The 24362-nt window shown below is 39.3% G+C and overlaps 1 protein-coding gene across 2 annotated transcripts; it reads left to right on the top strand.

Moving 5' to 3' along the window:
• Positions 1-351: 351 nt before the first annotated feature.
• Positions 352-24301, top strand: plekhg6 (pleckstrin homology domain containing, family G (with RhoGef domain) member 6). Of its 2 annotated transcripts, XM_034145740.1 has the most exons (16): positions 352-522; positions 1874-1947; positions 3102-3300; positions 4582-4707; positions 5367-5504; positions 6420-6515; positions 6612-6662; positions 9077-9226; positions 12575-12685; positions 16088-16237; positions 17081-17215; positions 17303-17422; positions 18121-18253; positions 18343-18458; positions 19665-21094; positions 23813-24301. In XM_034145740.1, the coding sequence occupies exons 3-16, from the start codon at positions 3154-3156 to the stop codon at positions 23991-23993; spliced, it is 3084 nt and encodes a 1027-aa protein (XP_034001631.1). In that variant the 5' UTR covers positions 352-522; positions 1874-1947; positions 3102-3153; the 3' UTR covers positions 23994-24301. The 2 variants fall into 2 exon arrangements, with proteins under 2 accessions (XP_034001631.1, XP_034001630.1); XM_034145739.1 differs by lacking the exon at positions 1874-1947.
• The last annotated feature ends 61 nt before the right edge of the window (positions 24302-24362 follow it).

The following is a 24362-nucleotide window of genomic DNA, read 5'->3' as shown; positions in this document are numbered from 1 at the left end:
GCAGAAAAATAAAACCCTGCTGCTTAAGACTGTTAATCATTACATGACATGTTACTTGTTAGACGCTTTTATCCAAAGCGACTTACATACTCAATACTGTGGACAATCACCACAGGAGCAATTTGGGGTGAAGTGTCTTGCCCAGGGACACAACAACATGCTGACTGCAGTGGGGTTTGAACCTTGGACCCCCTGATCCGAACACCAACGCACAGCCCACTGCGCCACGCGCCTCCCAATCACCTGCTTGAAACGGTTTCCTAACATTTGCCCAGCGGTATCAATAAGTATGATTGACGTGCAACAATAACCTCCTCCTCACTAACTGCGACACATTAACCGGCCCTGAGCGCTGATTTGTCGGCTGCAGAATCAGGTTGTTCCCGTCGGGCCAGTTGCAGAGGGCATGGTGCAGGTGAAATGAAAAGAGAGGGAGGAACCGATCACACGGAGAGAAGGAGGAGAAAGCTAATAGAAACCAAAGATGACTGTGTGAAACAAAATGGATCCAACCAAGCCCAGGTACAGTCTATCATTTTTTAATTAAAGAATAATTGCTGGTGTTTTGAGATGTGAGTGTGTAATGTTTACATGTGTTCACTTCAGGTAATCATATAATGTGATCCATTTGTTGTTTTACTGAGACTATAAAGCTACCAGGAGGCCGGTTTTTACTGACCCTTAATCAGTCTTTAAATGGTTTAAAGTGCTGCAATTGCTATATAATCTCCTCTCATCTTGAGTGTGTTACTGTGGGAAACAGACAGTGATTGTAAACAGGTATGACACTGTGAGAAAAGCTCTCGTGTTTGATGTTGAACAGAAGTGATCCTCTCTGTGTTTGCTCATGTGACTGCGTTTGCTTTCATGCTTCTAACATGGATATGATCGTGAACACCACACTCCACTTTAATAACACTCACTCCTGCTTTTAGTTTAGCAACAGCAGTGTATATAAATGTCTCTTCTCTTATGAGTAAATGGTTAAATATCTGATTGAGACAAAGTAGCTTACAGAGAATTGAGACACATTCTTCGGAGTAACTCAACTCTGCAGAAGGAAATACTTCAGATTGTAATCATGCTGTGGGAATTGATGTCAGATGAGTCCTGGTGTAACACTCACACCCGCATTACTGTGTAACTGGAGCTGAAGTGTGTGAGACTAATGGTGTCACTGTCACTGAGATGCTACACTTTCTGCTGCTTCACTGCCTGGCTACCTGACCTGTATTTAGTGCGTATAAATATACAGTGGTGTGTGAAGTACTGACATCCTTTACTTATGGGAAATGAAAATATTGTGGTAGTGAAAGCTCTGAACGTGTTACTTAAGTAAAAGTTATATATTTTTTGTTGTATATCATTATGATTATCCAGTTTGTCAAAGTCGAGCTATTTTTGTAGAATAAAATACAAGTGCAAAACGAACTAATTAAAAAGAGTAACTAGGTAGAACAATAGGCCTACTGCCACATGACGAAAAAGCATATGTTATTTTTATGTTAAAAGTACTTAGAAGTAGGTAGTAATAGTAAAAGTACTGTGAATGTAGTGTTCTAGCTTGTCAATGTTGATCCAATTAAGTTACTTATTAAACACTACTGTTAAAAGACTGTAGATGAGTAGTACAGTACACTGCATTATGACTTTATATGTTAAGTACAATATTTACCTCCGAAATGTACTGGGGGAGAAATACTGTATATGTAACATAGAAAATACTCAAGTACGATACAATTATGTCAAAATAGTATTTAAATGCTATGCAATTACAATTTGGACTCTAAATCTTACCAATGCCACATTCTGACGACATTTAAAATATTACATTTGACTACTTTTATTGAATCGTCTATAAATGCCTGTATAGTCCTGATCCTCAGGTGCTCTGTGACCTGGTACCTCTCAGAGAGTTTGGCACTGTACATCGGTGGAAACTGTAAGGTACGCGTCCGTAAATCTTTGGTGGTGGGAAGTAGTAGAGTACAAATACTTTGTTACTGTACTTAAGTACATCTTTCTGGTATCAGTACTTTACTCCACTACTTATTTTTCTGACGACTTTTTACTTTTACTTCTTACATTTTGAACACAAATACCTGTACTTTCTACTTCTTACATTTTGAACACAAATACCTGTACTTTCTACTTCTTACATGTTGAACACAAATACCTGTACTTTCTACTTCTTACATTTCCCAAACAGGCTGGTTCCTTTAGTTTGAATGTGTGTTTGGTGGCGTGATCATTATTATTTAGAGTCATTGCGTGCCTATTGATTTGAACACGATCCGTGTATCCATCATTTCCTGGTCTTCTCTAAAGAAGAGGGACCAATGAAAACGTTGTCATGTTGCCGTTGTTCAGCATGGAAACATTCATTAGCTAACAATGACATTATTGTTCTATTAATATAAAGGGAGGTCAGGTACTCTTTAAAACAGCTGCTAGTTATGGGTACTTTTTACTTAAGTACATTTCAAAGCCTCTTTACTTTTACTTGAGTAAAGAACTTTAGTCAGTACTTACTCAAACGTCATTCATTCAATCTCGAGTTGAAGCAGTTTTTTAAAAAAAACACTTGTGTAGTAATGAATGATGTGGTGTTTGTTGTATCATTACTTGTTTTGTGAAGTTTTGTGTGTATTTTCTTCTTCAGTTTTATGTATTTAAAAGCTAATATTGTGGTTTTGCAAACTAGCTTAGGATATACATTTTGACATGCTATTCTCTACAAAGATCAACATCAAATCACCTCAAAATGATCTTTGTTTGAGCTGTTTACAACCAGTAGACACGTGAAACAGGTGACAAGCCGATATACCTAAAACATGCTTAATTCAGAAGCCAAAACGGTCTTAACTAATCCTATAATTTATCATGATTCAGCTTCTCTTTGGTGCAATACATTGACCACACATTCATATGGAGTTCGCCCTGAATAGAAATTCTAAGTGCACCTTTTAAAAAGACAACAAAGCACACAATGTCTCTCATTACGTCCTCCACTCTTGCAAAGCTTTGTCTTGTTTAAAAATATTCTCTTCTGCCCTCACACACACCTTTTCCTGGCAATGAGTAACCCTGTGTGTCCTCAGCCTTTCCTCAAAGGCACCGTATGTAAACAACGGTGGAGGAAATGAGGCTCTGATGGAGGACGCCTCGGGGCCGTGGAGAGACGCTGTGGACGGGGAGAGAGAGGCAGACAGCAGAGATACAGATGTTGATGTGATCACAGCAGAGGTTAACCACAGGGGGTCAGCATACAAACACAAGTTCAGCACAACCGGATATCAGGCAAGTGAAGGAGGGTGAAGACTTTCCTCTTTAGCACAGCGTACAGTTAGGACTGGTTTTAAACTCCCTTTTAAACATCCTCATGGATCCTTCCTTTTATAGAATTGTAATGATTGTATTCTAACTGTATTTGTGTCATTGTGTTTTGTACCCATTCATTGGTATTTCCACATTTATCTTGTCATTTTATCATATTCTCAGATATGTTGGTTGTTTTTACATTATCATTCGTGTTTGTTGATTTGTGAAGCCCTCTGAGACAAATGTGATTTGTGATATTGGGCTATATAAATACATTTGAATTTAATTGAAGTGTAATGTGAGGGCGGAGGCCACTCCCTGTATCAGCAGGGTGACTCTTGGTGGAGGAAGTACTCAGATCTGTTCATTCATTCAACGTTTGAGGCTTGGCTCGTTGCTGCTTTGTTGTTAAGTTGAATAATTTATAATGATATAACAAGTAAATGGTGCAGAAACAAGACATGTCATTGACGCGGTGGTGAAAGAAGTAAATAATATTTAACTTGCAATACTCATTTGTTTAAATACTCTGTTACAAGTAAAAGTCCTGCATTCAAAATCTTACTTACCAAAAAGCATTGTCATTAAAAATATACTTGACCCAAAGTTAAAGTACTCATTATAACCCATTTCAGATGCATTTATAAACATAGGACACTTTATACATTATAGGAGTGTGCAAAGTAGTTGCAGTTTCTGATATCTGATATAAATCATAAGAGTATTTTAGTTACAAGTCTAATAAACACAACTAAAACACAAATACTGATACACATTAATGCAAACAAGTGCTTTTAGTTGTGTTACTTTAAGGAGATTTTGATTTAACACTTTTAACTAAGAGGAATTTCAAATGCAGGACTTTTGACTTGCAATGGAATATTTTTACATTCAGTATAAAGTGTTAAAAAACTAGGACATTCAAAGGAATTCTGTCTTTTATTTCAATAACAGTGAGAGTTGCATTGTCTCATGCACACTATTGAAAGTGTATTGGTATGCTCTTCGTATTGGACTTTGAATCAGGGGATAGCAAGTTCAAACCCCACTGCAGTCAGCATGTCGTTGTGTCCCTGAGACACTCCACCCCAAATTGCTCCTGTGGGGATTGGCCACAGTATTGAGTATGTAAGTCGCTTTGGATAAAAGCGTCTAACAAGTAACATGTAATGTAATGTAATGTAATGTATTGTGTTTAATCCTCTGGTACTTTCACATGAAAATAACAACGTAAACATGGTCTCATATCTCCCTCTTTAGCGGCGGACCAAGCAGAAGGTGGTGACGGACTTTGCCACAGTGAGTAAAGGAACTTCTGCAGGAGCCAAACCCCGAGCAACGCTGAGTAAAGTGTTCAACCAGGGAGTGTCGGAGAAGAACCCCGAGGTAACGTATTGTCTACTGCTCATCACCCTGCATGCTGACACGCTCAGAAAACAGATACAGACTTGCTTTAGCCGAGTCTGCCCATTCAAACAACGGAAAATACAGCAGCTTGCTCCACTCTGTTGGCACGTTATGTCTGACTGACTGCAAGCATTTACACTGATTCATTATGACAAGTTTTCCATTTCTCCCCCTCACTTTTTCTCCAATTGTTGGGAAAATACTGAATGTACTCTTCCAATATCAGAGTACACATGATAACAAAGGTATCCCAACTGTAGCTGTGTACATGACAGGATGTCTGATTACCCAGAAGAGCATCAGGACTGTTTTAGGCATATGATAGCTATGTGATTAACATGATGATTCAGCCTCTATGGAGATAGACATATGACAAGCATGATCATTTCTGACGTGGAGCTCATCTGAACTAAACATTGAATACTGCTTTATATTCCTCCATCTTGTGACCTCTCTTGGATATCAGCATGTGAAGGACACTGTTCAGGAACTAGTTGATGCTCTGTATGTGATGACTACTTCCATTCTGGAGAGGATCACAAATACATGGATCCTGATTATTGAAGCTCAAGCCGGTGACGAGTGATATTTTTCTAACACCAATCCTTCTTCCTCCTCCCGGTGTTTTCTGACCTCAGGAGAAGGGTCAGCTGGACGGGTTGAAGCATGCTCTCGGGGCCTTCGCTGTGCCGGCGGATCTGAAGTGGAGATGGAAGGAGGAAAGTCAAGGAACCACGCTGGAGAAAAACTGGACTGATATAGTGCACTCTCACTCAGTAAGCACCCTTAACTTATTAGTTAACTGTGTTTCCCTTACTGTCAACACATCCAATGAAACGGCAAACACCAACAAGGAATTGGTCCGCTAAGAGCTGTTGATTCATAGTGTGATTAGGGCTCAGTCGGTTTGCAAAGCTATACACAAACAACACATCAATCAGCCAGACTGTTAAATTATATTTCATTTAGATTAAGCTTTTATCCAACACTATTTACAGTGTAATCAACAAATTCAGCCAAACATTTTCAAATGCTACACTTTTATTTAATATGCACTGGGGGACATTTTCCTTCTCAAGGTTCTTTATTGTCAAACTGACATAGCTACAGAGTAATTATGTTGTTGAAAATCTTATGTCACAGGCTTCTCCAACAATGCAACATAATAACAATACAGATAGCAAGAGCAATACAAAAAGAAAAATAGTTATAAAATAAAGTGAGCATGTGGAATAGTTATTGGAATGATATATATTAGATACATATTACTGAGTAGCAGATGAATGTTTTGAAGTTGTTTCAGCAGTTCAATTGTTTAACAGTCTCACTGCCCGCGGGAAGCAACTGATAATTATAGGCATTATATCCCATATAAACCATTCTGCTGCTGCTGCTGTAAATACTCACGAGACTACTACTGCAGCTGATCGTTCCCAACACATACACTATAAACTACCTTTTAAATTACATTTGCATGACTTGTTATAACATTTCAATCTATTGCAGACAAGCTAGGGTAGTGGGAAATGATTGTGATATATCCTTTTTTGTTTAATGTGTGGACAATAGAAAACACAATTGAAATGCTTCTCCTGCTTGTACTGTAACATCCTCTTCCTCATCCTCCTCATCATCGTTAATTATGTTCTCCTTTCCCTCCTCTCTCTCCTTCCTTGTTGTTTTAATATCAGACCATGTCTAAGATGCAGAGACACCAGCAGGAGGCGCTGTGGGAGTTTGTCCACACTGAGCTCACCTACATCAACAAGCTCATCATCATCAAGGATGTAATGTCCCGTTCTCTACCCGCAGCAATTTAAACAGCTGTTGTGTTTATACAGAGCTCCGCACATGTTTAACTAAGCTGTGTGTATTTCTCACAGGTGGTGATCGCAGCTCTTTCCAACCTGCAGCAGCATGGATTCCTCCCTGAGGTCAGTCTGCAGAGCGTGCTTATTATCTACACTGGAAACAAACACTAACACCTAACCTGCAGGTCTGTGTTCAGTGATGCAGTGTGAGGTTATGGAGAGATTGAAGATGCATTCATGGATTCTTTCAAGAGTCTGAGAGGTGGTTGATGCCGTATATGCTCAAAGTGATAGTAGTCAGACTTGGTAATTGTCCTTATGTGACAACACCTAGATTTCTGGGCTTTTTCTGTGTTTTTAACATTGTCATTTGAAGCGGAGCACTGACTTTAAACAAAATAGCCAAAGAGGAACTTAAAGGGGACCTATCATGCAAAATGCACTTTTGTACGTCTTTTATACATGAACATGTGTCCCCGGTGTTCCAGGGAACTCACCAAGTGTCAGAAAACACAACCCTCTCTATTTTCCTCCATACCCAAATCTCTAAAAAAAGGGGCTGCAACGGATCTGATAAAAACTGATCCAGATTTGAACACTTCAATGACGTCAGGACGGTGGCGCTACGGCTATTGGGCCAACTCCACCAATCAGGAGGAGACAGCCACGGCCATTGCCGTTCGAAAGCGCTGGAGACGCTGTAGTACATATGCCAGGCCTCTAGATGGTGCTGTTCTCACAGAATCTGCCCTTGCAAAAACAGGGCCAATTGAGCGAAATGAGGCATGGCTAAAATGCATGATCTGTTTGGTATTTGAAGAAAAAAAAAGTATAAATATGCCTTATATAGGTATGGCCCTACACTATATTATTCAAATATAGCATGATAGGTCCACTTTAAGTGAAGTAAACAAACAACCACCATGTGTTCAATGCACTGTGCTTGTATAGGATATATACTGTATTCCCCTGGTTACATATGAACTAAGAAAAGTAAAGTTCCTCAATTTAAAGCTACTATTTACTTCTCCTCCATTCTATTTCAGAGACAGATTTACTCCACAACAAGTCTTTAAAATTCATATTTAATACTTCTTCCTTGTCGAATACTAGTGTGATGATTTGTTATGGTGCAGAAATACTAATCTGGTATACACAGTATCCACAATTAGTTTCATCACAACGTGCTCTACATGCAGTTATTGGTGATAAAAGCAGAAAAATATAATAATCTACAATAATATAATACTTTGAGACCATTCTACTTTAACTATGGTAACAATATAAATACAGGACTTATACTTGTGTACTTTTAGACTCTAGTATGTTAACTTTTACTTAAGTACAGGGTATGAGCACTTCTTCCACCAGCACCTGTTTCCCCTCATCTGCATGCCATTGACATACATTAACTGGCACAACAGGACATCCGCTGTAGCTGACACACAATAAAACACTCAAGTGGAAAAAGTAGCTCAACATTAGATTTCCATTGAGAAGACAGAAAAAATCTCAAAGCAGCTGAGTTTTAAAAAATCTTTACACTCAACATCTACTGCACGTCTGTTTTTCTCTCCTCTGTTGCCTTCCACTGGGTTTAAAATATTATTTCCATTTTATTTGTGTGTTTCTTGGGAGTTTTTCCTTGTCTGCTGGGAACATTTTAATTCATTTCTTATTTTATCATTTTGATTTGATCTTTAATTGTATTAATCTGTGCTGTCCTGTTTTTCATCCTTACCCTGTTGCTGTTTAAACCACTGGATTTCCCCGAGGGGATTAATAAAGGTCCATCTTATTTTATCTTATCTTAAAATCTAAGGACAGAGGGTGTTGTAAACTTTACACACTGTAAAACCCCCTGAGACAAAAAGTGTAATTTGTGATATTGGGCCATATAAAAACAATTTGAGTGATGAAACGATAACCCTGACCTCCTCCTGTGACTTGTATATAGACTAGTCTGGGTACCACTTTACAATAAGACTACCCTTATAAAGGGTTTACGAATAGTTTGTAATTCATTTATTAATTAGGTTGTGAACACTTTATAAATCATTAATAAGCTTTTATAAGACATGAGATAAACAGGGCAACTGTGACCGGTTGCTTGCCAACTAGTGAGCCCACATTTATCTGTACTGCTAAGTCTCATATTGGCTACCTAGCTTACTTCGTCTTCTTCATCAGCCAGCATCCTTGGTATCTGTTGCTCACTGAGTTGATTCTCGCTAAGTAGCCAATATAAGGCCAAATAGTGAGCCTGTGTTGATGTATGAAAACTATGTTAGAACTGGTTTATAAATGGTTCTTAATAATTAATAAAATTTTTACAACCTAATTCATAACCTAATTATAAACCCTTGAATCCTTTATAAGGGTAGTCTTATTGTAAAGTGGTACCCTATTCTGCACTATTTCTATTATATCTTATTGTATTTACTTGCACTATTTTATGCCTGTGACCTAAGATTTTCATTGTCATTTCTACACTGTAGCTTTGCACAAATGACAATAAAAGCCTTGAATCTTGACAGGTGACCCCCACGCTGCTCTTCTCAAACCTCTCCTCCGTCCTCTCCGCTCACCAGTTGTTGTGGCAGGAAGTGATTTACCCGATGCTGCAGGAGGTCCGGAGGACAGGGAAGCCCTTCGACCCCCTGGTGTTAGAGGCCGGCTGCCTGCAGGTAGGAACTGTCTGCCTGATCATTAGCAACACATTCAGACTGAGGTGTGTTTCAGCCTGACAGAATTTACTTTATTTACTGGTGTGTTTAAGTTGCAGATCACATATGGCAAGAGTACACACAAACATCCTTTACTCAAGTAGAAGTACAGATACTCGTGTTTAAAAATACTCTGGTAAAAGTAGAAGTACTGACTAAACTTCTTTACTCAAGTAAAAGTAAAGAGGGCTTTGAAATGTCCTTCAGTAAAAAGTACCCATAACTAGCAGCTGTTTTAAAGAGTACCTGACCTCCCTTTATATTAATAGAACAATAATGTCATTGTTAGCTAATGAATGTTTCCATGCTGAACAACGGCAACATGACAACGTTTTCATTGGTCCCTCTTCTTTAGAGAAGACCAGGAAATGATGGATACACGGATCGTGTTCAAATCAATAGGCACGCAATGACTCTAAATAATAATGATCACGCCACCAAACACACATTCAAACTAAAGGAACCAGCCTGTTTGGGAAATGTGAGAAGTAGAAAGTACAGGTATTTGTGTTCAAAATGTAAGAAGTAGAAAGTACAGGTATTTGTGTTCAAAATGTAAGAAGTAGAAAGTACAGGTATTTGTGTTCAAAAGGTAAGAAGTAGAAAGTACAGGTATTTGGGTTCAAAATGTAAGAAGTAGAAAGTACAGGTATTTGTGTTCAACATGTAAGAAGTAGAAAGTACAGGTGTTTGGGTTCAAAATGTAAGAAGTCAAAGTAAAAAGTCGTCAGAAAAATAAGTAGTGGAGTAAAGTACTGATACCAGAAAAATGTACTTAAGTACAGTAACGAAGTATTTGTACTCCACTACTTCCCACCTCTGGTGCAGATAAAGATTTTCAATCACCTTTATGGGCATGTAAATTGTAAAATGTACCTACTCTATCATAGTTAGAGGATCAGAAATAAAAATAGTACACCATGCACTAAAATAACTCCCACAGGTGTAATTCTACATCATAATGAACACTTTTGTATTAAATGTTTCTGATAACAGTTATGTACTACTACTTTTACCACTAAAGTAGTTTTTTCTTGCAATACACTTTGTATTGACCTTTAAAGTAAATAAACACAAAACAAAATCCCCAACATATATGAACACAACAATCTTTCTAACATGGGTGAAAAATAAATAAAAGTATTAAGATTGGGAATATAAAATAAATTCAATAAAACATTGGTTTTGGAGGTGTTTTTATGACGTTTATTTAAACAAGAGTCTGGTGGAAGCACTTCATAGTAATATTTGTTGAAGATGTGAGAAATGTTCTCTACTACATAACAAAATATACAAGTCAAAACATTTGATTTCTTCAGATATTAGTTAGTTAAACATTTCAAACCAACCACCAGGTTTCCCTCCAGTTTCCTCAGGTACATCAGCTCAAAACTATAATGAGTTTTTCTGTTGATGTGATGGATTTCCGTCAAAAAAGGGGTCAAGAGCGCCTTCAAAATACATGAAGATTATGTATTTTCTTACGAAATCTTATACAGTCAGCAGAGATACATCTTCTTTTTTATTCCATAATCTCTTCTTCCTTCCTTTATACATTAATAGTTATCAATAATAATGTACCCACACTGTGAGTAATTCTCTCTATTATATAAAAAGGTTAACCTGTTAAGCCCTGAGCCTGTTTTTCAGGTCTCAGGCTCGAAAATGACATTCCCAGAACAAATGACTATAACTTCACTTCTAAAAGGGTTAACTTAATAATTTTTATTCTCAAAGTAATGATAAACCTGTGAGTTGGATGTAGATAAGTCAGAATCAATATAGATGTTTTTTATTTTAAAGAAAATTCATATTGAACATAGTAAGAAAATGTAAATTATAGTGTCCGTCCAAAAAAAGAAATTACTTATAGTGAAAACTACCCTTGAATGATGGGATAGTAGACTACAAGCTTTAGGAATCCAAACTATAACATATAATAAGTACCCTGTATCAAGATTGATGCAAAACAAGTGACATTTGACCTTTTTAGAGAGGTTTAGCAACAAAAACCCCACTTCTGGGGTCATTTGGGTGGATTTGACCTATCTCTGGCCCCCCTTGGTCGATTTTGATGATTGACACCTCTTTTTAACCGTTAGAGCCAATAGAATCGCGGGGAAGTTCCTAAATCCACCTACACGTTACCATTGGTGAATGAGTGATGCGCAGCCAGAATGCCCAAAACCGGAAGCTGGGTTGTAGCTCTCACACACTCTATATGAAATCTCAGTTTTTGACAAAAATGTTATGATGGATTATCAGTAATCATTTCAAAGTGACACTGACACATTTGATTAACCTTCAGCAGCGTTTTATGCGTTTTAATGCCATTGAACACAACTTTTGATCAGAAAACAGCAAAGGTAAGACATATTTGCCGTTTTGGTTCCGTAAAGCTACGTTGTGTGTTGTCTGGTTTTGCCTTCGCTTTCATAAGTAATAAAATATTTCTACCGTGAGTTCTGTGCTAAGTGCGTTAGCATTTTTTCGCTTACTGCTAATTCAGAGGCTTTGTATTACCCTTGTGTTTTGTTTAGCTAAAAATTGTTCATATCGTCAGTTAGCGGAGTTTCTTCCCGTTAAGTGGGTATGACACATTAATAGGTTGTTAAATGTTAAGAAGCCCTGAGACACAGTTTCGTGAAGAAAAAAAAAAGCGGCGAGGGCTGCCGGGCTTAACAGGTTAAAAGTCGACACCTGTTCAATTCTTCAGACATTTCTTCGGTAGAAATTTCCAAAGCAGCCACCAGTATTCTGAGCAATTTCCTCAGCTCAAAACTAGATTTTGGTTTTTCTTTTGAGGTCACAGATTTCCGTTTAAAAAGGGTCTCGAGTCTCACTTCAAAATACATTAGAAGTGATCTTTGGGGGTTTTTTCTCATAGGATCTCGTAAGAGTCATGCTGATTGTAATAAATCCACAAATCAGTCCCGATAAATTCATATAACTAAGAGAGTACTACGTTAGTACTGACATTAATGGACAGTTTTTAATACAAAAAAACATCTATATTCAAGCAGAACCAGAGAAATCTTCTTTTTTATTCCATATACTCTTTTTCTTTCTACATACTTCACCCACAATGCAACTTGTCCTCAGTTTGGTCAGAGGTTTGTGTGTGTTGTGCTTTTTTAACACATGCAATGACCCTGTATTGGTAACATTTTGAATGCAGGACTGACTTACTTTCAATGTTAGCTTAAAGATTAAATCAACATAAATAAGAAAGTAAGTAGGTTAGTAAATATATGTAATGGTGGTTTTCTCACATTACCAATTGATAATCCTCTTTTTGTTTGTCTCCAGTTCCCTGAGCGCTTCTCCTCCTATCAGCACTACTGTTGGGAGGAGGAGAACAACCTGGAGTTCACACGCAGGCAGATGGAGAGCAACCCACACTTCCACACCTTCGTCCAGGTGAGAAGAAGACATACTGTATTAATCCCCAAAGGAAAATGACTCTTATCACTCTGTTGTGTTTGCACATGTACACACACAGGCTTGATATACAGTACAGAGGATAAACGTGCACAAACAGAACCACATGCAGGACAGGAAAGGTGGCAGAAGTGGCGTCCAGAGCAGTTGGGGGTTCGGTGCCTTGCTCAAGGGAACTGGCACCTCTCCAGCTTCCAGTCCACACTTCTTATTACTTTTGGTCCAATCGGGATGAGAACCGGCGACCCTTTGGTTCACAGGCCGAGTCCCCTTTTTTTTTATTATCTTCTTTTTTTTCCAAAATCATTATGCAAACAAGATGAACTCAAAGAAACAATGAAAACATAAATTGTCATCTACCAGCCTTAACACTTTCTATTCACCAAATTGTATTTTATTTTGCTTTCATGATCAAACTCAATGAGGGTGCTAGGGTAAGTCCCTACAGACTGAGCCACTGAGCCACTGAGCATCAGACATACAATACACACACACACACACACGTGCACACACACACACACACACACACACACACACACACACACACACACACACACACACACACACACACACACACACATATACCATGTATACATCACTTCAGGGGACATTACATTGACTTACATGCATTTCCTGGAGACTTATCCTAACCTTAACCATAACCAACACATGCCTAACCCTAACCCTAAACCTAACCCTAACCCTAACCCTAAACCTAACCAAGTCTTCACCCTAAAATTAATGATTCCCCTCATGGGGACCTCCATTTTGTCCCCATAAGGGAGGCGAGTCCCCACACGTGACTGTGTAAACAGATTTAGGTCCCCACAAGTATAGTAATGCTAGGCCACACACACACACACACACACACACACACACTCACACTCACACTCACACTCACACTCACACACTCTCCCACACACACCTCATTATTAACAGTGAGTGCATGATTGAGATTCCATGCAATGACTAACAGCTGTGTTATTAAAGGTGACGCTGTTTGGTTTGAATTGTTTCATAACCTCGTGGGCGCAAACACTTTTCACACCAACAGTTTTCTCCAAATGATTGATCAGACTTATTCAGAATCAGAATCAGAATCAGAAACAGGTTTATCACCAGGTAGGTTGACACGTACGAGGAACTTGACGTGGTGTCGTGGTGCATACATACAAGTAAAACATACAAACAAAAAAAAACAGATAGAGAACTATTTTAAGAACACTATAGTAAAATAAATAAATAAAAATAAAGCAGTATTTACATTGAACAAAGCCTTACATGATTTCTTGCTCACACCACTGAGCACATGACATGTATAGGAATAGTTACTGAAATATAAGATAGGATAAGATCAGACAATAAGACTTAATTGATGCCAAATTGGGACATTATTTAGTTATAGCAGCATGTACACAAGGCATTGCACATGAATAACATATGAAAATAAACCTAAACAGGAAATAATATACATATTAACAATAGAAATATATATATAGAGCACAATAACAATGTACAGAATAAATCAGAATACACTCTAAAATACCACTACTACTAAAAACGACTATGAACAAAGGGTATATCAATTATGAAGTGCGTAGATAAACAACCCCTGGAAAAATAAAAGCAGCATTTTGATCATGGAAACATGGCCTTTACTGTATACATGTGTTTATTTAACACTTGCTGTTTCACTTATGTCATACGACCACACTTGTTAACCCGAGTGGGAGGTGATATATTTGAGTTTAACAGTAAAAGAGACATTTTACCAGGAAACGTGGTGGGCGTTAAAAAGGGTCCTCTCATCCAAATCTAACAAAACAAAAACATCTCACTCGGCCCCTCAGGGAGTTTTAGTGGGTTAGGATTGATAGACATGGTTTTATCTTTTAAAGCTTTCAGATGTTAGTCTTTCATCACGGTACTACAGATGAGAAAAGGCTTTTGTCTACAAATGATCAAATATATTGAACTACACCCCTGCTGAATTATCAATTAAATAAACGACAGCAAACAAAATACTGCAGATGTTAATATAAAATAATGCTGTGTATCATCAGATGAATCCACAGACCACACAGCAAAGATATTATTAAGTAATTAGAAACGACTTACTTATTTTGAATTAGGAAGTACTTAAAACCAAACTACTCTGAGTATTTCGGTTACTGAAGATGTTAGAGCCATTTTTTGTGTTGATTACTAATGACAATGTTCTAATTAAAGGTAGGGTAGGTAAGTTTGAGAAACCGGCTCGAGATACACTTGTTGTTATATTCCATGGAATGCTCTTAACATCCCGATAGCAATGAATATCTTAAGTGCTTTGACAAAAAATCCATAAAAAATGTCATCTGTGGAAGCCGTAGTACTGTAAAAAGCACGACCAATCATCTGAGCCGGCCCGGCTAAAATAACTGGATGGCCTACCTGCCTGTCAGCCTTCCATCTGTGCACAAACTCATCTCGTGCCCTCATTGGTCATGTGCGCGTTCGTGTGTGTTGGAGGAGGGGCTCTGTGAGGAAGTGGCAGATTTTCTCCGGTTGTGTATTTTCAAATTCTAGCGATCTCGAGCCGGTTTCTCAAACTTACCTACCCCACCTTTAATTAAATATTCTGATTAGATGATCAGCTGTTATTGAAATTGTCTTCAACACAGAACGGGGAATCGGTACAGTCTTTGACCTCACGTTACACTGATCATTTTTGTTTATTTGTTTGTTTAATTTTATGGAAGAAGTAAATAAATCAGCCAAAGGAAGGCAAAGAAATCAGCGGCAAAAAAAAATGTTTTGGACGGTTTTAACGTGCGAGTCAAGAAGCGGAGCGATGTTAATGGTGCACAGTTTTTTTAATATACGACGAAGAATGAGCCACGAAAGTACACTAGTGTTAGGTGAACTAACCCCTGCACATTCTTTATAATTAAACAAGTTTCAATCAGAGTCACTGGGTGTTTCTCAATCGCGAGTACGCTTGCTTGGTAGCACATGTCTGCCGAGCATCTTGCTTCAGAAGCGAGTCAAGAATACTTCCTGGCATTCGGAAAACGAAGTGTGGAACACGCTAGCAAGTGTGCAGGTGTGCGTCATATGAGAGGCCCCGCCTTACATCTTCCGCCACAGATTTGGGGAAATTGGTCCGTGCGCAAAGCATTGTGGGGATTTTAAGACCGCGAAGTCTACTCATGTGCAGACTCGATATTTCTCCAAACGGAGTACCCCGGGCTCGGTAGATTTCCAAGTATACTGGAGATTGGAACAGTACTTCGGCGGCACTCGATGACGTAGTATGCTTGAAATAGTGGCTCTGAAGCAGCTTTACTCGACATTGAGAAACACCCACTGACCTCAGGCCTGTTGTTGTGCTTCCTGCAGTGGGTGGAGACTCACCCTAAGTGTGAGCGGATGCGTCTCGGGGACATGCAGGCCAAACCCCACCAGAGGATCACCAAGTATCCTCTGCTGCTGAAAGCCGTGCTGAAGAACACGCAGGACCCTCATGTGCAGCACACACTCAGAGGCATGGTGAGAAACCACATCAATGTCATCAAGTCATCTCAAAGGATATCTTTAATTTAAAGCAGTATGTAGCTGTAGTAGGTCAATGCCTCTTCTTTCTCTCTCAATATCAACATATATCTTGTTGTTAGATTGAAAACTTTGTGAATAAGGAGGGGAATAGCTGCAAACTGATCTTGTATGTTAAAGTGTAAGTGTTCATTTGACCCCTTATGCACTCAGATACAAAAGTGCCTCCTTCTCTCAGTGTCCTCGATATCTTTTGATAAGTTATGTATTTCTTTTATACAATCATGTAACCATTCATAATGAATTAGCCTCGGTAAAGTTAGCTTAATATCTTCTAAATATATTCCCTCCTGAATAAGGAGTAAAATATGAACTTTTAAAATATCAACGCTGTTCAATTCAGCAACATTTCTTTTGTTATGCTAAGCAGCAAAACTCCTACTGACGAGCAATGCTTCTCACTTCAAGATAATCATTAAATAACCTGATCAAAATGTCCTTACAGCAGTGACATTTACCAAATATGACAAGGCTAAAAAAAGGCTTATCTTCCCTTTTGAAACCGGGGCTGCAACTCCTTTAATATCAGAATTTCCACATATCAATGCATCGAGAACTTGTATTAGCTTTTAAAAGGCATAGTACAACAAGCCTACGTTGTGGCTCAGAAGTGAAACATCACAGATGTCATCTATATCTGAAATGAGTGTCATATCCAATTAGCCTGGGTAAAGTTTGAGGTTAAACTCAAGCCTTTTCTATATATATTCCCTCTTGAATTAGCACAAAAACATTCCTTTCTGCAAGATTAAATCTCCATCTTCCCATGCTCCTCTACAGTTATCCGGTGTGAACACTTTCTTGGAGAGCATCAATAACTACCTGAAGCGGAAAGACGAGGAACTCGCTCTCAGCATCTCCGCTCAGCGGGTGGAGGGATACGAGGTGGAGGGAATCAATGAAGACATAGACAAGGTAACATATACTTGTTTCCCTTTCCTGAACTAAGCTGAACGTTATATATATTCCTATTACACCTCAAACATGTTTTTCTACTCGCAGCATGTCCAGAAGTTCTGCCAGTTTGACCTCACGTGCCCCATCAGAGGCGTCGGTCCTCAGGCGGTCCGTAAGCTGCTGCTGGAGGACAACCTGAAGATTCGAGGGAGAAGAGACAACAAGGTGAACGCTCAGTTACTGACCATTAAAATCCATCTCTTAAAGGTCACCTATTATGCAAAATCCACTTGTTCATGTCTTTAATACATCAACATGTGTCCCCTCTTCTTCATGTCTCTTCTACATCAACATGTGTCCCCTCTTCTTCATGTCTCTTCTACATCAACATGTGTCCCCTCTTCTTCATGTCTCTTCTACATCAACATGTGTCCCCTCTGTGTAAGGAGATTCTGAAAGTTTCAGGAACAAAGATTCTCTCTCTTTCTGTCCTGATCCATTTATATAAAAACCTGTCTGAAAACGAGCTGATCAGATTTTGGCCACTTTATGATGTCATAACGATGTTTTGGCTTGTGTAACCATCCAATCACCAACCAAGGTAACCCCCCCCCCCCCCACCTTATCACCTGAATCTCCTCCTAGAGCACCATTGTGTTCTTTTTAACCAAATATCTCTCAGAGGGGCGTGGGGAGGGGCTCCTTATTTTCATCTGAAGTAACAGACACCGAATCAGCACTTTTGAAACAAGGCTGAAACAGAGGGGATTATGGGATGCTGCAATGATCTGTTTGGTGTTTGGAGCCAAACACTTCAGAGACATGTTTTGTACATATCTGAGACCTGTAATATATTGATGAAAAACAGTATAATAGGTGACCTATCATTACTGTTTTTAACCTCCCATTGTTTCCTGGTGCAGCTGGAGGTGGTGGCTCTACTTTTCTCCGATGTGCTCCTCATGACCAAAGTCCAGAAGAAGGGCGAGTGTCTGAAGGTAGTTCGCCCTCCTCTGGCCCTCGACAGAACGCACTGCATCGCACTGAAAGACGACTGTGAGTTACCCTCTCTAAGAGACAGTTAGATTCTGTATATATATATATTACAGATCCCATAATCCTTCCTCCTGCTCTTCCTCTCTCAGGTTCATTCGTCCTGGTCGAGGTGGGCGAGCTTCGCAGTGCTATGAACGTCTACTTGTTTGTAGCCAGCACTTCAGAGAGATGCTCATCATGGGTGTCCAACATCGAGCAGGCCAAGGTAAATACTGACATTTCTGAACAAATGTGTTTAAAATCATGGTATGATTGTACTTGTTGCCATGCTAGAAGCTTGGCTCCATTAAGGGTGTTGTTGGTCTGGTAAATGAATGTCTGTACAACACTTTGCTCTGCTCTGAAATACGTAGGCAACTATTGGATAAATTGCCATGAAATTATGTACATGGTCCCCAGAGGATGGACCCTACTAATTTTGGCGACCACCCTAAATTTCCCTCCACCACCATGAACACATCTACATTTCAATGTTGTCAAACACCCTGGTATTTGACGAATAATATTCCCTTAAACTTCAGCTGTACTAAGCTAGGCTAAACATTGTTAATATTCAACCTGCTTACCATTGACAGGTTGACATCATTGTAAGCATGTTAGCATGTTGATTTAGCTTAACACTAGAACCGCCAGAGATTTTTTATACCTAAAACCGCCACCTGGGTCAAATTGACCCGCTATTAGAATGCATTGATTTTCAAGGTAAAATGTTCTTTTATTGAACAGTGAGTTTTGATCGCACAGGGATGAAACGTATACCAATATAATCTGTGGACTCTCAGGGCTCGACATTATAAATGGCCCGCTGGCCCGGAAGCATTATTTAGACACCGCGGCCAGCATAACGTACTTTCAACTTGCCCCACAGCTGTTTGCTGCGGAGCGCAGCGCGAGCAGTCTCCCGTGAGCGGGAGCGCACTCCTTCACTACAGACTGTCTCTATGTCTCTCTCTCTCTCTCTCTATCTATAACTATCTATCAATATATCTATCCATCTATCTCTCTCTCTCTCAATCTATCTCTCAATCTATAAGGAACCGCAGTAGACAAAAGGCGTTGCTATAGCAACACGTCATATTTATATGAAAAGGGGTGGGGTCAATATGACCCGCTGGGCGGAAATAGGTATAAATGGCAATTTTTTGGGCGATTTCTTCAATCTGACTTCATATTGACAATTTTTAACAACATAGGGTGCTACATAACACACTTTCAGGAAAAGTCACAGACTGGAAGACTTTAATATTTTATTGAAAAAAAGTTACACACAATAAAAAACAGCTCTGGGTCAAATTGACCCGATTGGCGGTTCTAGTGTTAAAGCACCAATTTAAAGAGCTCTTAGTATTGTTATATGAAACAGAATAACAAATAACATGCTCATTGTTTATTCGTTATGATTCATTGCCAGGAAACCCTGAGGATCCTGAGGCAGATCGAGAGCAAAAGACAACGGCAAAACTGGAAAATCCAGCTGCAGGAAGCCACACCTGGCGCCGAAGTCAAGGCGGATGATTCGGAGACGGAAGAACAATCTGTTACGAAATCAAAACGAGAATCTTTTGTGGACGAGCTGACTCAGAAACTCATTATCCCGCGTGCAGTAAACGGGTTGTTGGCGTCTAAAGAGGCGGACGATGATGAGGCCTCTTCCGAGCCTCTCAGATCTTTTCTGCACTCTCAGCCCAAAGACAATAAAAGTAAACTTGTAAATAAGGGCGTTGCTAGTTGGCAAAAGACAGTCAAAGAACATGAATGGATAGAAATGGGAGTGAAACGAGAACAGGTCCAGATCCACACTAAAGACCAGGACAGAATAAGTGAATCTACAATGACAACGGGGCAAAGGACGATCTGGTACTCTGCACCAAATCTGGATAATTTCAATCACATCGCTGCAACACAACCATCGAGATTCAACCCAAATGGACCACATGTCATCTCATATCCAGATGTTGACTACCCAATGGACAAAGAAAGTACTTTACAACCTCCTAACCAACCAGGGATATCCAAGAGGGAGCCTGAGGTTTTAAGACTACCAGGAGAGGGAGACATATCAACAAGGAGAGACTCAGATTCCCAGTCTGTGAACCAGGACTCCAGGTGGAGTTCCTCCAGCCAGTCTGCAGACGTGGAGACACCTAAACAGGCTTGGGGTTTCTCCAAAGTTTTAAAATCCCCCGGGTTACGCAGGAGGAGGCCGATCGCTATCACTCACACCCCCTCTACTCCGACGCCTGGGCAGAAAAACAGCAAGTTTTTCTCCGATTCAAGCGCCACCCTGAAGAGAAGCTCTCACCCTTCTTCCTCTGATTCACACCTTGTGCTAAAGCTTGGCTCCCTGAAGCCCAATGAAGGCATGTTCTGGAGCATGTATGATAGAGTCTCTCCAGACCCCCAAACACTGTCTGAATCCGAGCTCCCCGATCACAACGTCCATAAACGAGTGAAAACCCAAAGGAGTGCGTCCATTCCCAACATCATCATCGAAGGAGGACACGGACTTCCCAGCAGTCTGTACTCCCAAATAGAGGATGTGCCTTTGAGAGAAAATCCAAACGGTCATCCATCGTCTCTGGAGGACCTTTTGATGAGAGCCAAAGAGCGAGATGGATTAAAGAGAACCAGGCATGTGCAAAAGAGTAATTCCAGAGCAAAGTATCTTCCTCCTTCCTCCTCGGTTTCTACGACGCCGTCGCCATCACCCGCTCCCAGTGACGGAGACAGAGAGTCAGAGATGGAGGAGGAGGTGGAGCTGATGAGACACCGAGCGAGGACCGTCAGTAAAGGCTGGAAGGAGCAGCTGGTGGACGGAGAAGAAGACGACAAGACTAACAGGTGAGTTTGACAAAGAGTCATTCAGATAACCTCATCAATCCACAGAGGGGGAAACAAAGGAGACACACTTCCAATAAAATACCTTCTATCAAAGGTCAACATGTCAAACAAATGATGCATTTACTTCAAGAACAATTTAATCCAATCCAACTTTGTTTATATAGCACATGTAAAAACAACAGAGTTGACCAAAGTGCTGTACCTCAAAAAGCAGCATAAATACATTTAGACAAAACCGATAGGACAAAAAGAAACAAATGTAAAAGCATGAGATAATAAAACCATACGTATAGCCACAGACTGAAAACCCTCATACATGATGTAAAAACATTTTCAAACTCAACAAAATAGAAAACCCCAATTTAGAAAGCACAGACACACACTTAATAGTCAATAACTCTCAAATACATGTGTAAAAGTATGTCAGAAAAGCCTCCACAACCAAAGAAGAAATGCAAATATTCTTTTTTCTTTCTTTAGCCTTTATTTAACCAGGTGAAGAATCCCATTGAGATCAACGATCTCTTTTTCAAGGGAGACCTGCAGTACATTGGTTACACATACAAACAACAGAAAACAAAAAGGACAAAACAACATAATTACAGGGGTATAAATTAGCAACCTATTCACAATGACAGGTATCTAATAACATTTCATCCAGCCGTGCTTTAAAATGATGCAAGGGAACCAAAATGCTCAGTTTCAATTTTTTTTTGCATAGTGTTCCAAGCTAGAGGAGCAGCGCACATAAAAGCTTTAGTACCTAAAACAGTCCTAGCACTTGGCACATGTAATAAAAACACATCCTGGGATCTCAGGCAATAGCTACTTGCCACTCTCTGTGAGATCAAAGAGCATACAGTATATAAGTTGGGAGTTTACCCAACATAGCTTTATAGATGAATATGTACCAATGACTGAGCCTCCGAACAGTTAGTGAAGGCAGACCTGCCTTGGCATACAGGGTACAGTGATGAGTAAGTGCTTTACAGTTCGTAACAAATCTCAGAGCACTGTGATAGGCGGCATCTAACCTTTCCAGGCAATGGGCAGGTGCATTCATATATATCAAATCACCATAGTCCAGCACAGGTAAAAAGGTCACAGTGACTAGCCTTTTCCTGGCTTCAAAAGAGAAACAGGACTTGTTTCTAAAAAAGAAACCTAATCTAACCCTCAGCTTTTTAAGCAGATTAATGACCTGAAGTTTAAAAGTAAGACAATCATCAAGCCAGATACCAAGGTATTTATAACAGGCAACCACTTGGAGTACTTGTCCTTGCATAGTCACAATATCCAAAGCAGTCTCTGGAGTCTTTTTAGCTTTTGAAAAGAGCATTACCTTGGTTTTCTCAACATTTAAAAGAAGCTTTAGTTCAGAGAGCTGAGTCTGAATAATGTTAAAAACAGCCTGTAATTTAACAACCGCCTCCTTAATGGAGGGACCTGCACAGTACATCACGGTATCATCCGCATAAAAATGTAAAGTAGCTTCATCCACATTTTCACCTAAACTATTGATGTAGATGGAGAATAAAAGTGGACCTAAAACAGAACCTTGAGGAACACCATTAGCAATGTTCAACCACTCAGAAGACAGCCCATCAAAGTGAACACATTGGGACCTTTCAGAGAGGTAGTTCACAAACCACCCCACTGCATGGCTGGATATGCCAATACTGAGTAGCCTCTGCTTTAAGATGCGATGATCGACGGTATCAAAAGCTTTGGATAAATATATATCAATATCAAATCAATCGTAAAATGTACATGTTAGTGAAGAGTTGCATTATTATATTTTCTAAATTATAACTTTAGCTGAGATGAATGCAACCACATGGTTAGTTTTACCAAGCGTCATTTTGAATAACGTTAATCCGCAAAGGGGAAAACCAATGAGACACAACATTTGAATAACGTTTTTCTAATGCAAACACATTTCCGAGAGATAAAATGGGCTCCGTTATGTTCATGTTCATCTTGATAAGGTTTATTAATGTATCTCTAGCTGTGAAAGAGTGGATACTTTGACACTAAAGTAATTTAAATTGTGCATTGCTTACATCAGAAACTCAACAAGACACTCTCCTTGCTACGCTCAATTTTAACCTATTTCTTAAATTATTACTATTTTAATTATTTATGCTAAACACAATTTTGAAATAGCAAATATTCAAGCTCTATTTTGATGATTGTTCATATTTTCCCATGAAAAGTAGGCCTAACCCTAAACACCATGCATCATGTAAGGGATAATGTGCAGCGACGCGGTCATTATGGGGAAAAGAACACCCGACAGGCTGATCAGGAGCCCGACGCGAAGCCAAACTGTATACAGTTAAATCGACCGAACTTCTTTCTGCAGATGTAAGCGTCCTTAACAACGTCAATAAGTCCTTGACAGCGGTCGGTCTGTTCTGGATTAACAATGTATCACGTGTTCTGAATTGACCAATCAGAATCGAGTATTCAACTAAGCCATGTAATAAGTATTAATACTTGTAATATGTATGGTGGTTCATACCTTATGACCCGATTGAAAGGCTACTTAAATAGCATGTAGTTCATGTACATTTTAGTATAACATTTCAATGCATTATCCAATGTACGTCTGAGTGGCAGTTCTGTGAGCATGTGCCTAATGCAGACAGAGGGAAAGTAATGCACAGTAAAAGATATAAGATAAAAATAATCTTGACTTCATCCCTCCCTCTTTAGTGTCATCTTTCCAGACGGAGTGAATGTGGACTGGTCCGGCTGGTGCTTCGATGATGATGAAGTCATGGATCATTTACACCCTGAAGGCGAGGGCTTTCTGGAGGGAATCAGCCGGTCGCTGGCCACGCTGGATATCCACGGATTTGTAGTGCAAGAAGACGGGGAGTGTAGTCAGGTGTAGCGCTAAGAATCTAGACTTTTTCTTTTAAGCACTTAAAATATGGATCCATATGTTGGGCAAACTACTTGCTGTCTGTTGACACAAAGGTCTTCAGTCTGTAGTGTAACATATTCTGTAATTAATGTAAAATAATCTAATATATTTTATATACTTTTTATAACCCACATGTCACCAGTGTTTTGTGTAAATATAATGAAACATTATTTTTTATAAATATATTATTTATATCAGGGATAAAGTCCCCTTTTTCGTTGACCTTTCAGATTATTTATAATATAACAAATAAACCAGCTTTTCTGTTAAATAACTTTTATTTGTAGAACATTCTTTTCTCAATATGCATACATGGAAACAACAGGATACATTTAA

This window comes from Trematomus bernacchii, unplaced genomic scaffold (assembly GCF_902827165.1).
Source record: "Trematomus bernacchii unplaced genomic scaffold, fTreBer1.1, whole genome shotgun sequence".
In the NCBI taxonomy this organism is placed as follows: domain Eukaryota; kingdom Metazoa; phylum Chordata; class Actinopteri; order Perciformes; family Nototheniidae; genus Trematomus; species Trematomus bernacchii.
Note: the sequence above shows the minus strand (reverse complement) of the source record. Positions and strands in the feature narration are given on the sequence as shown.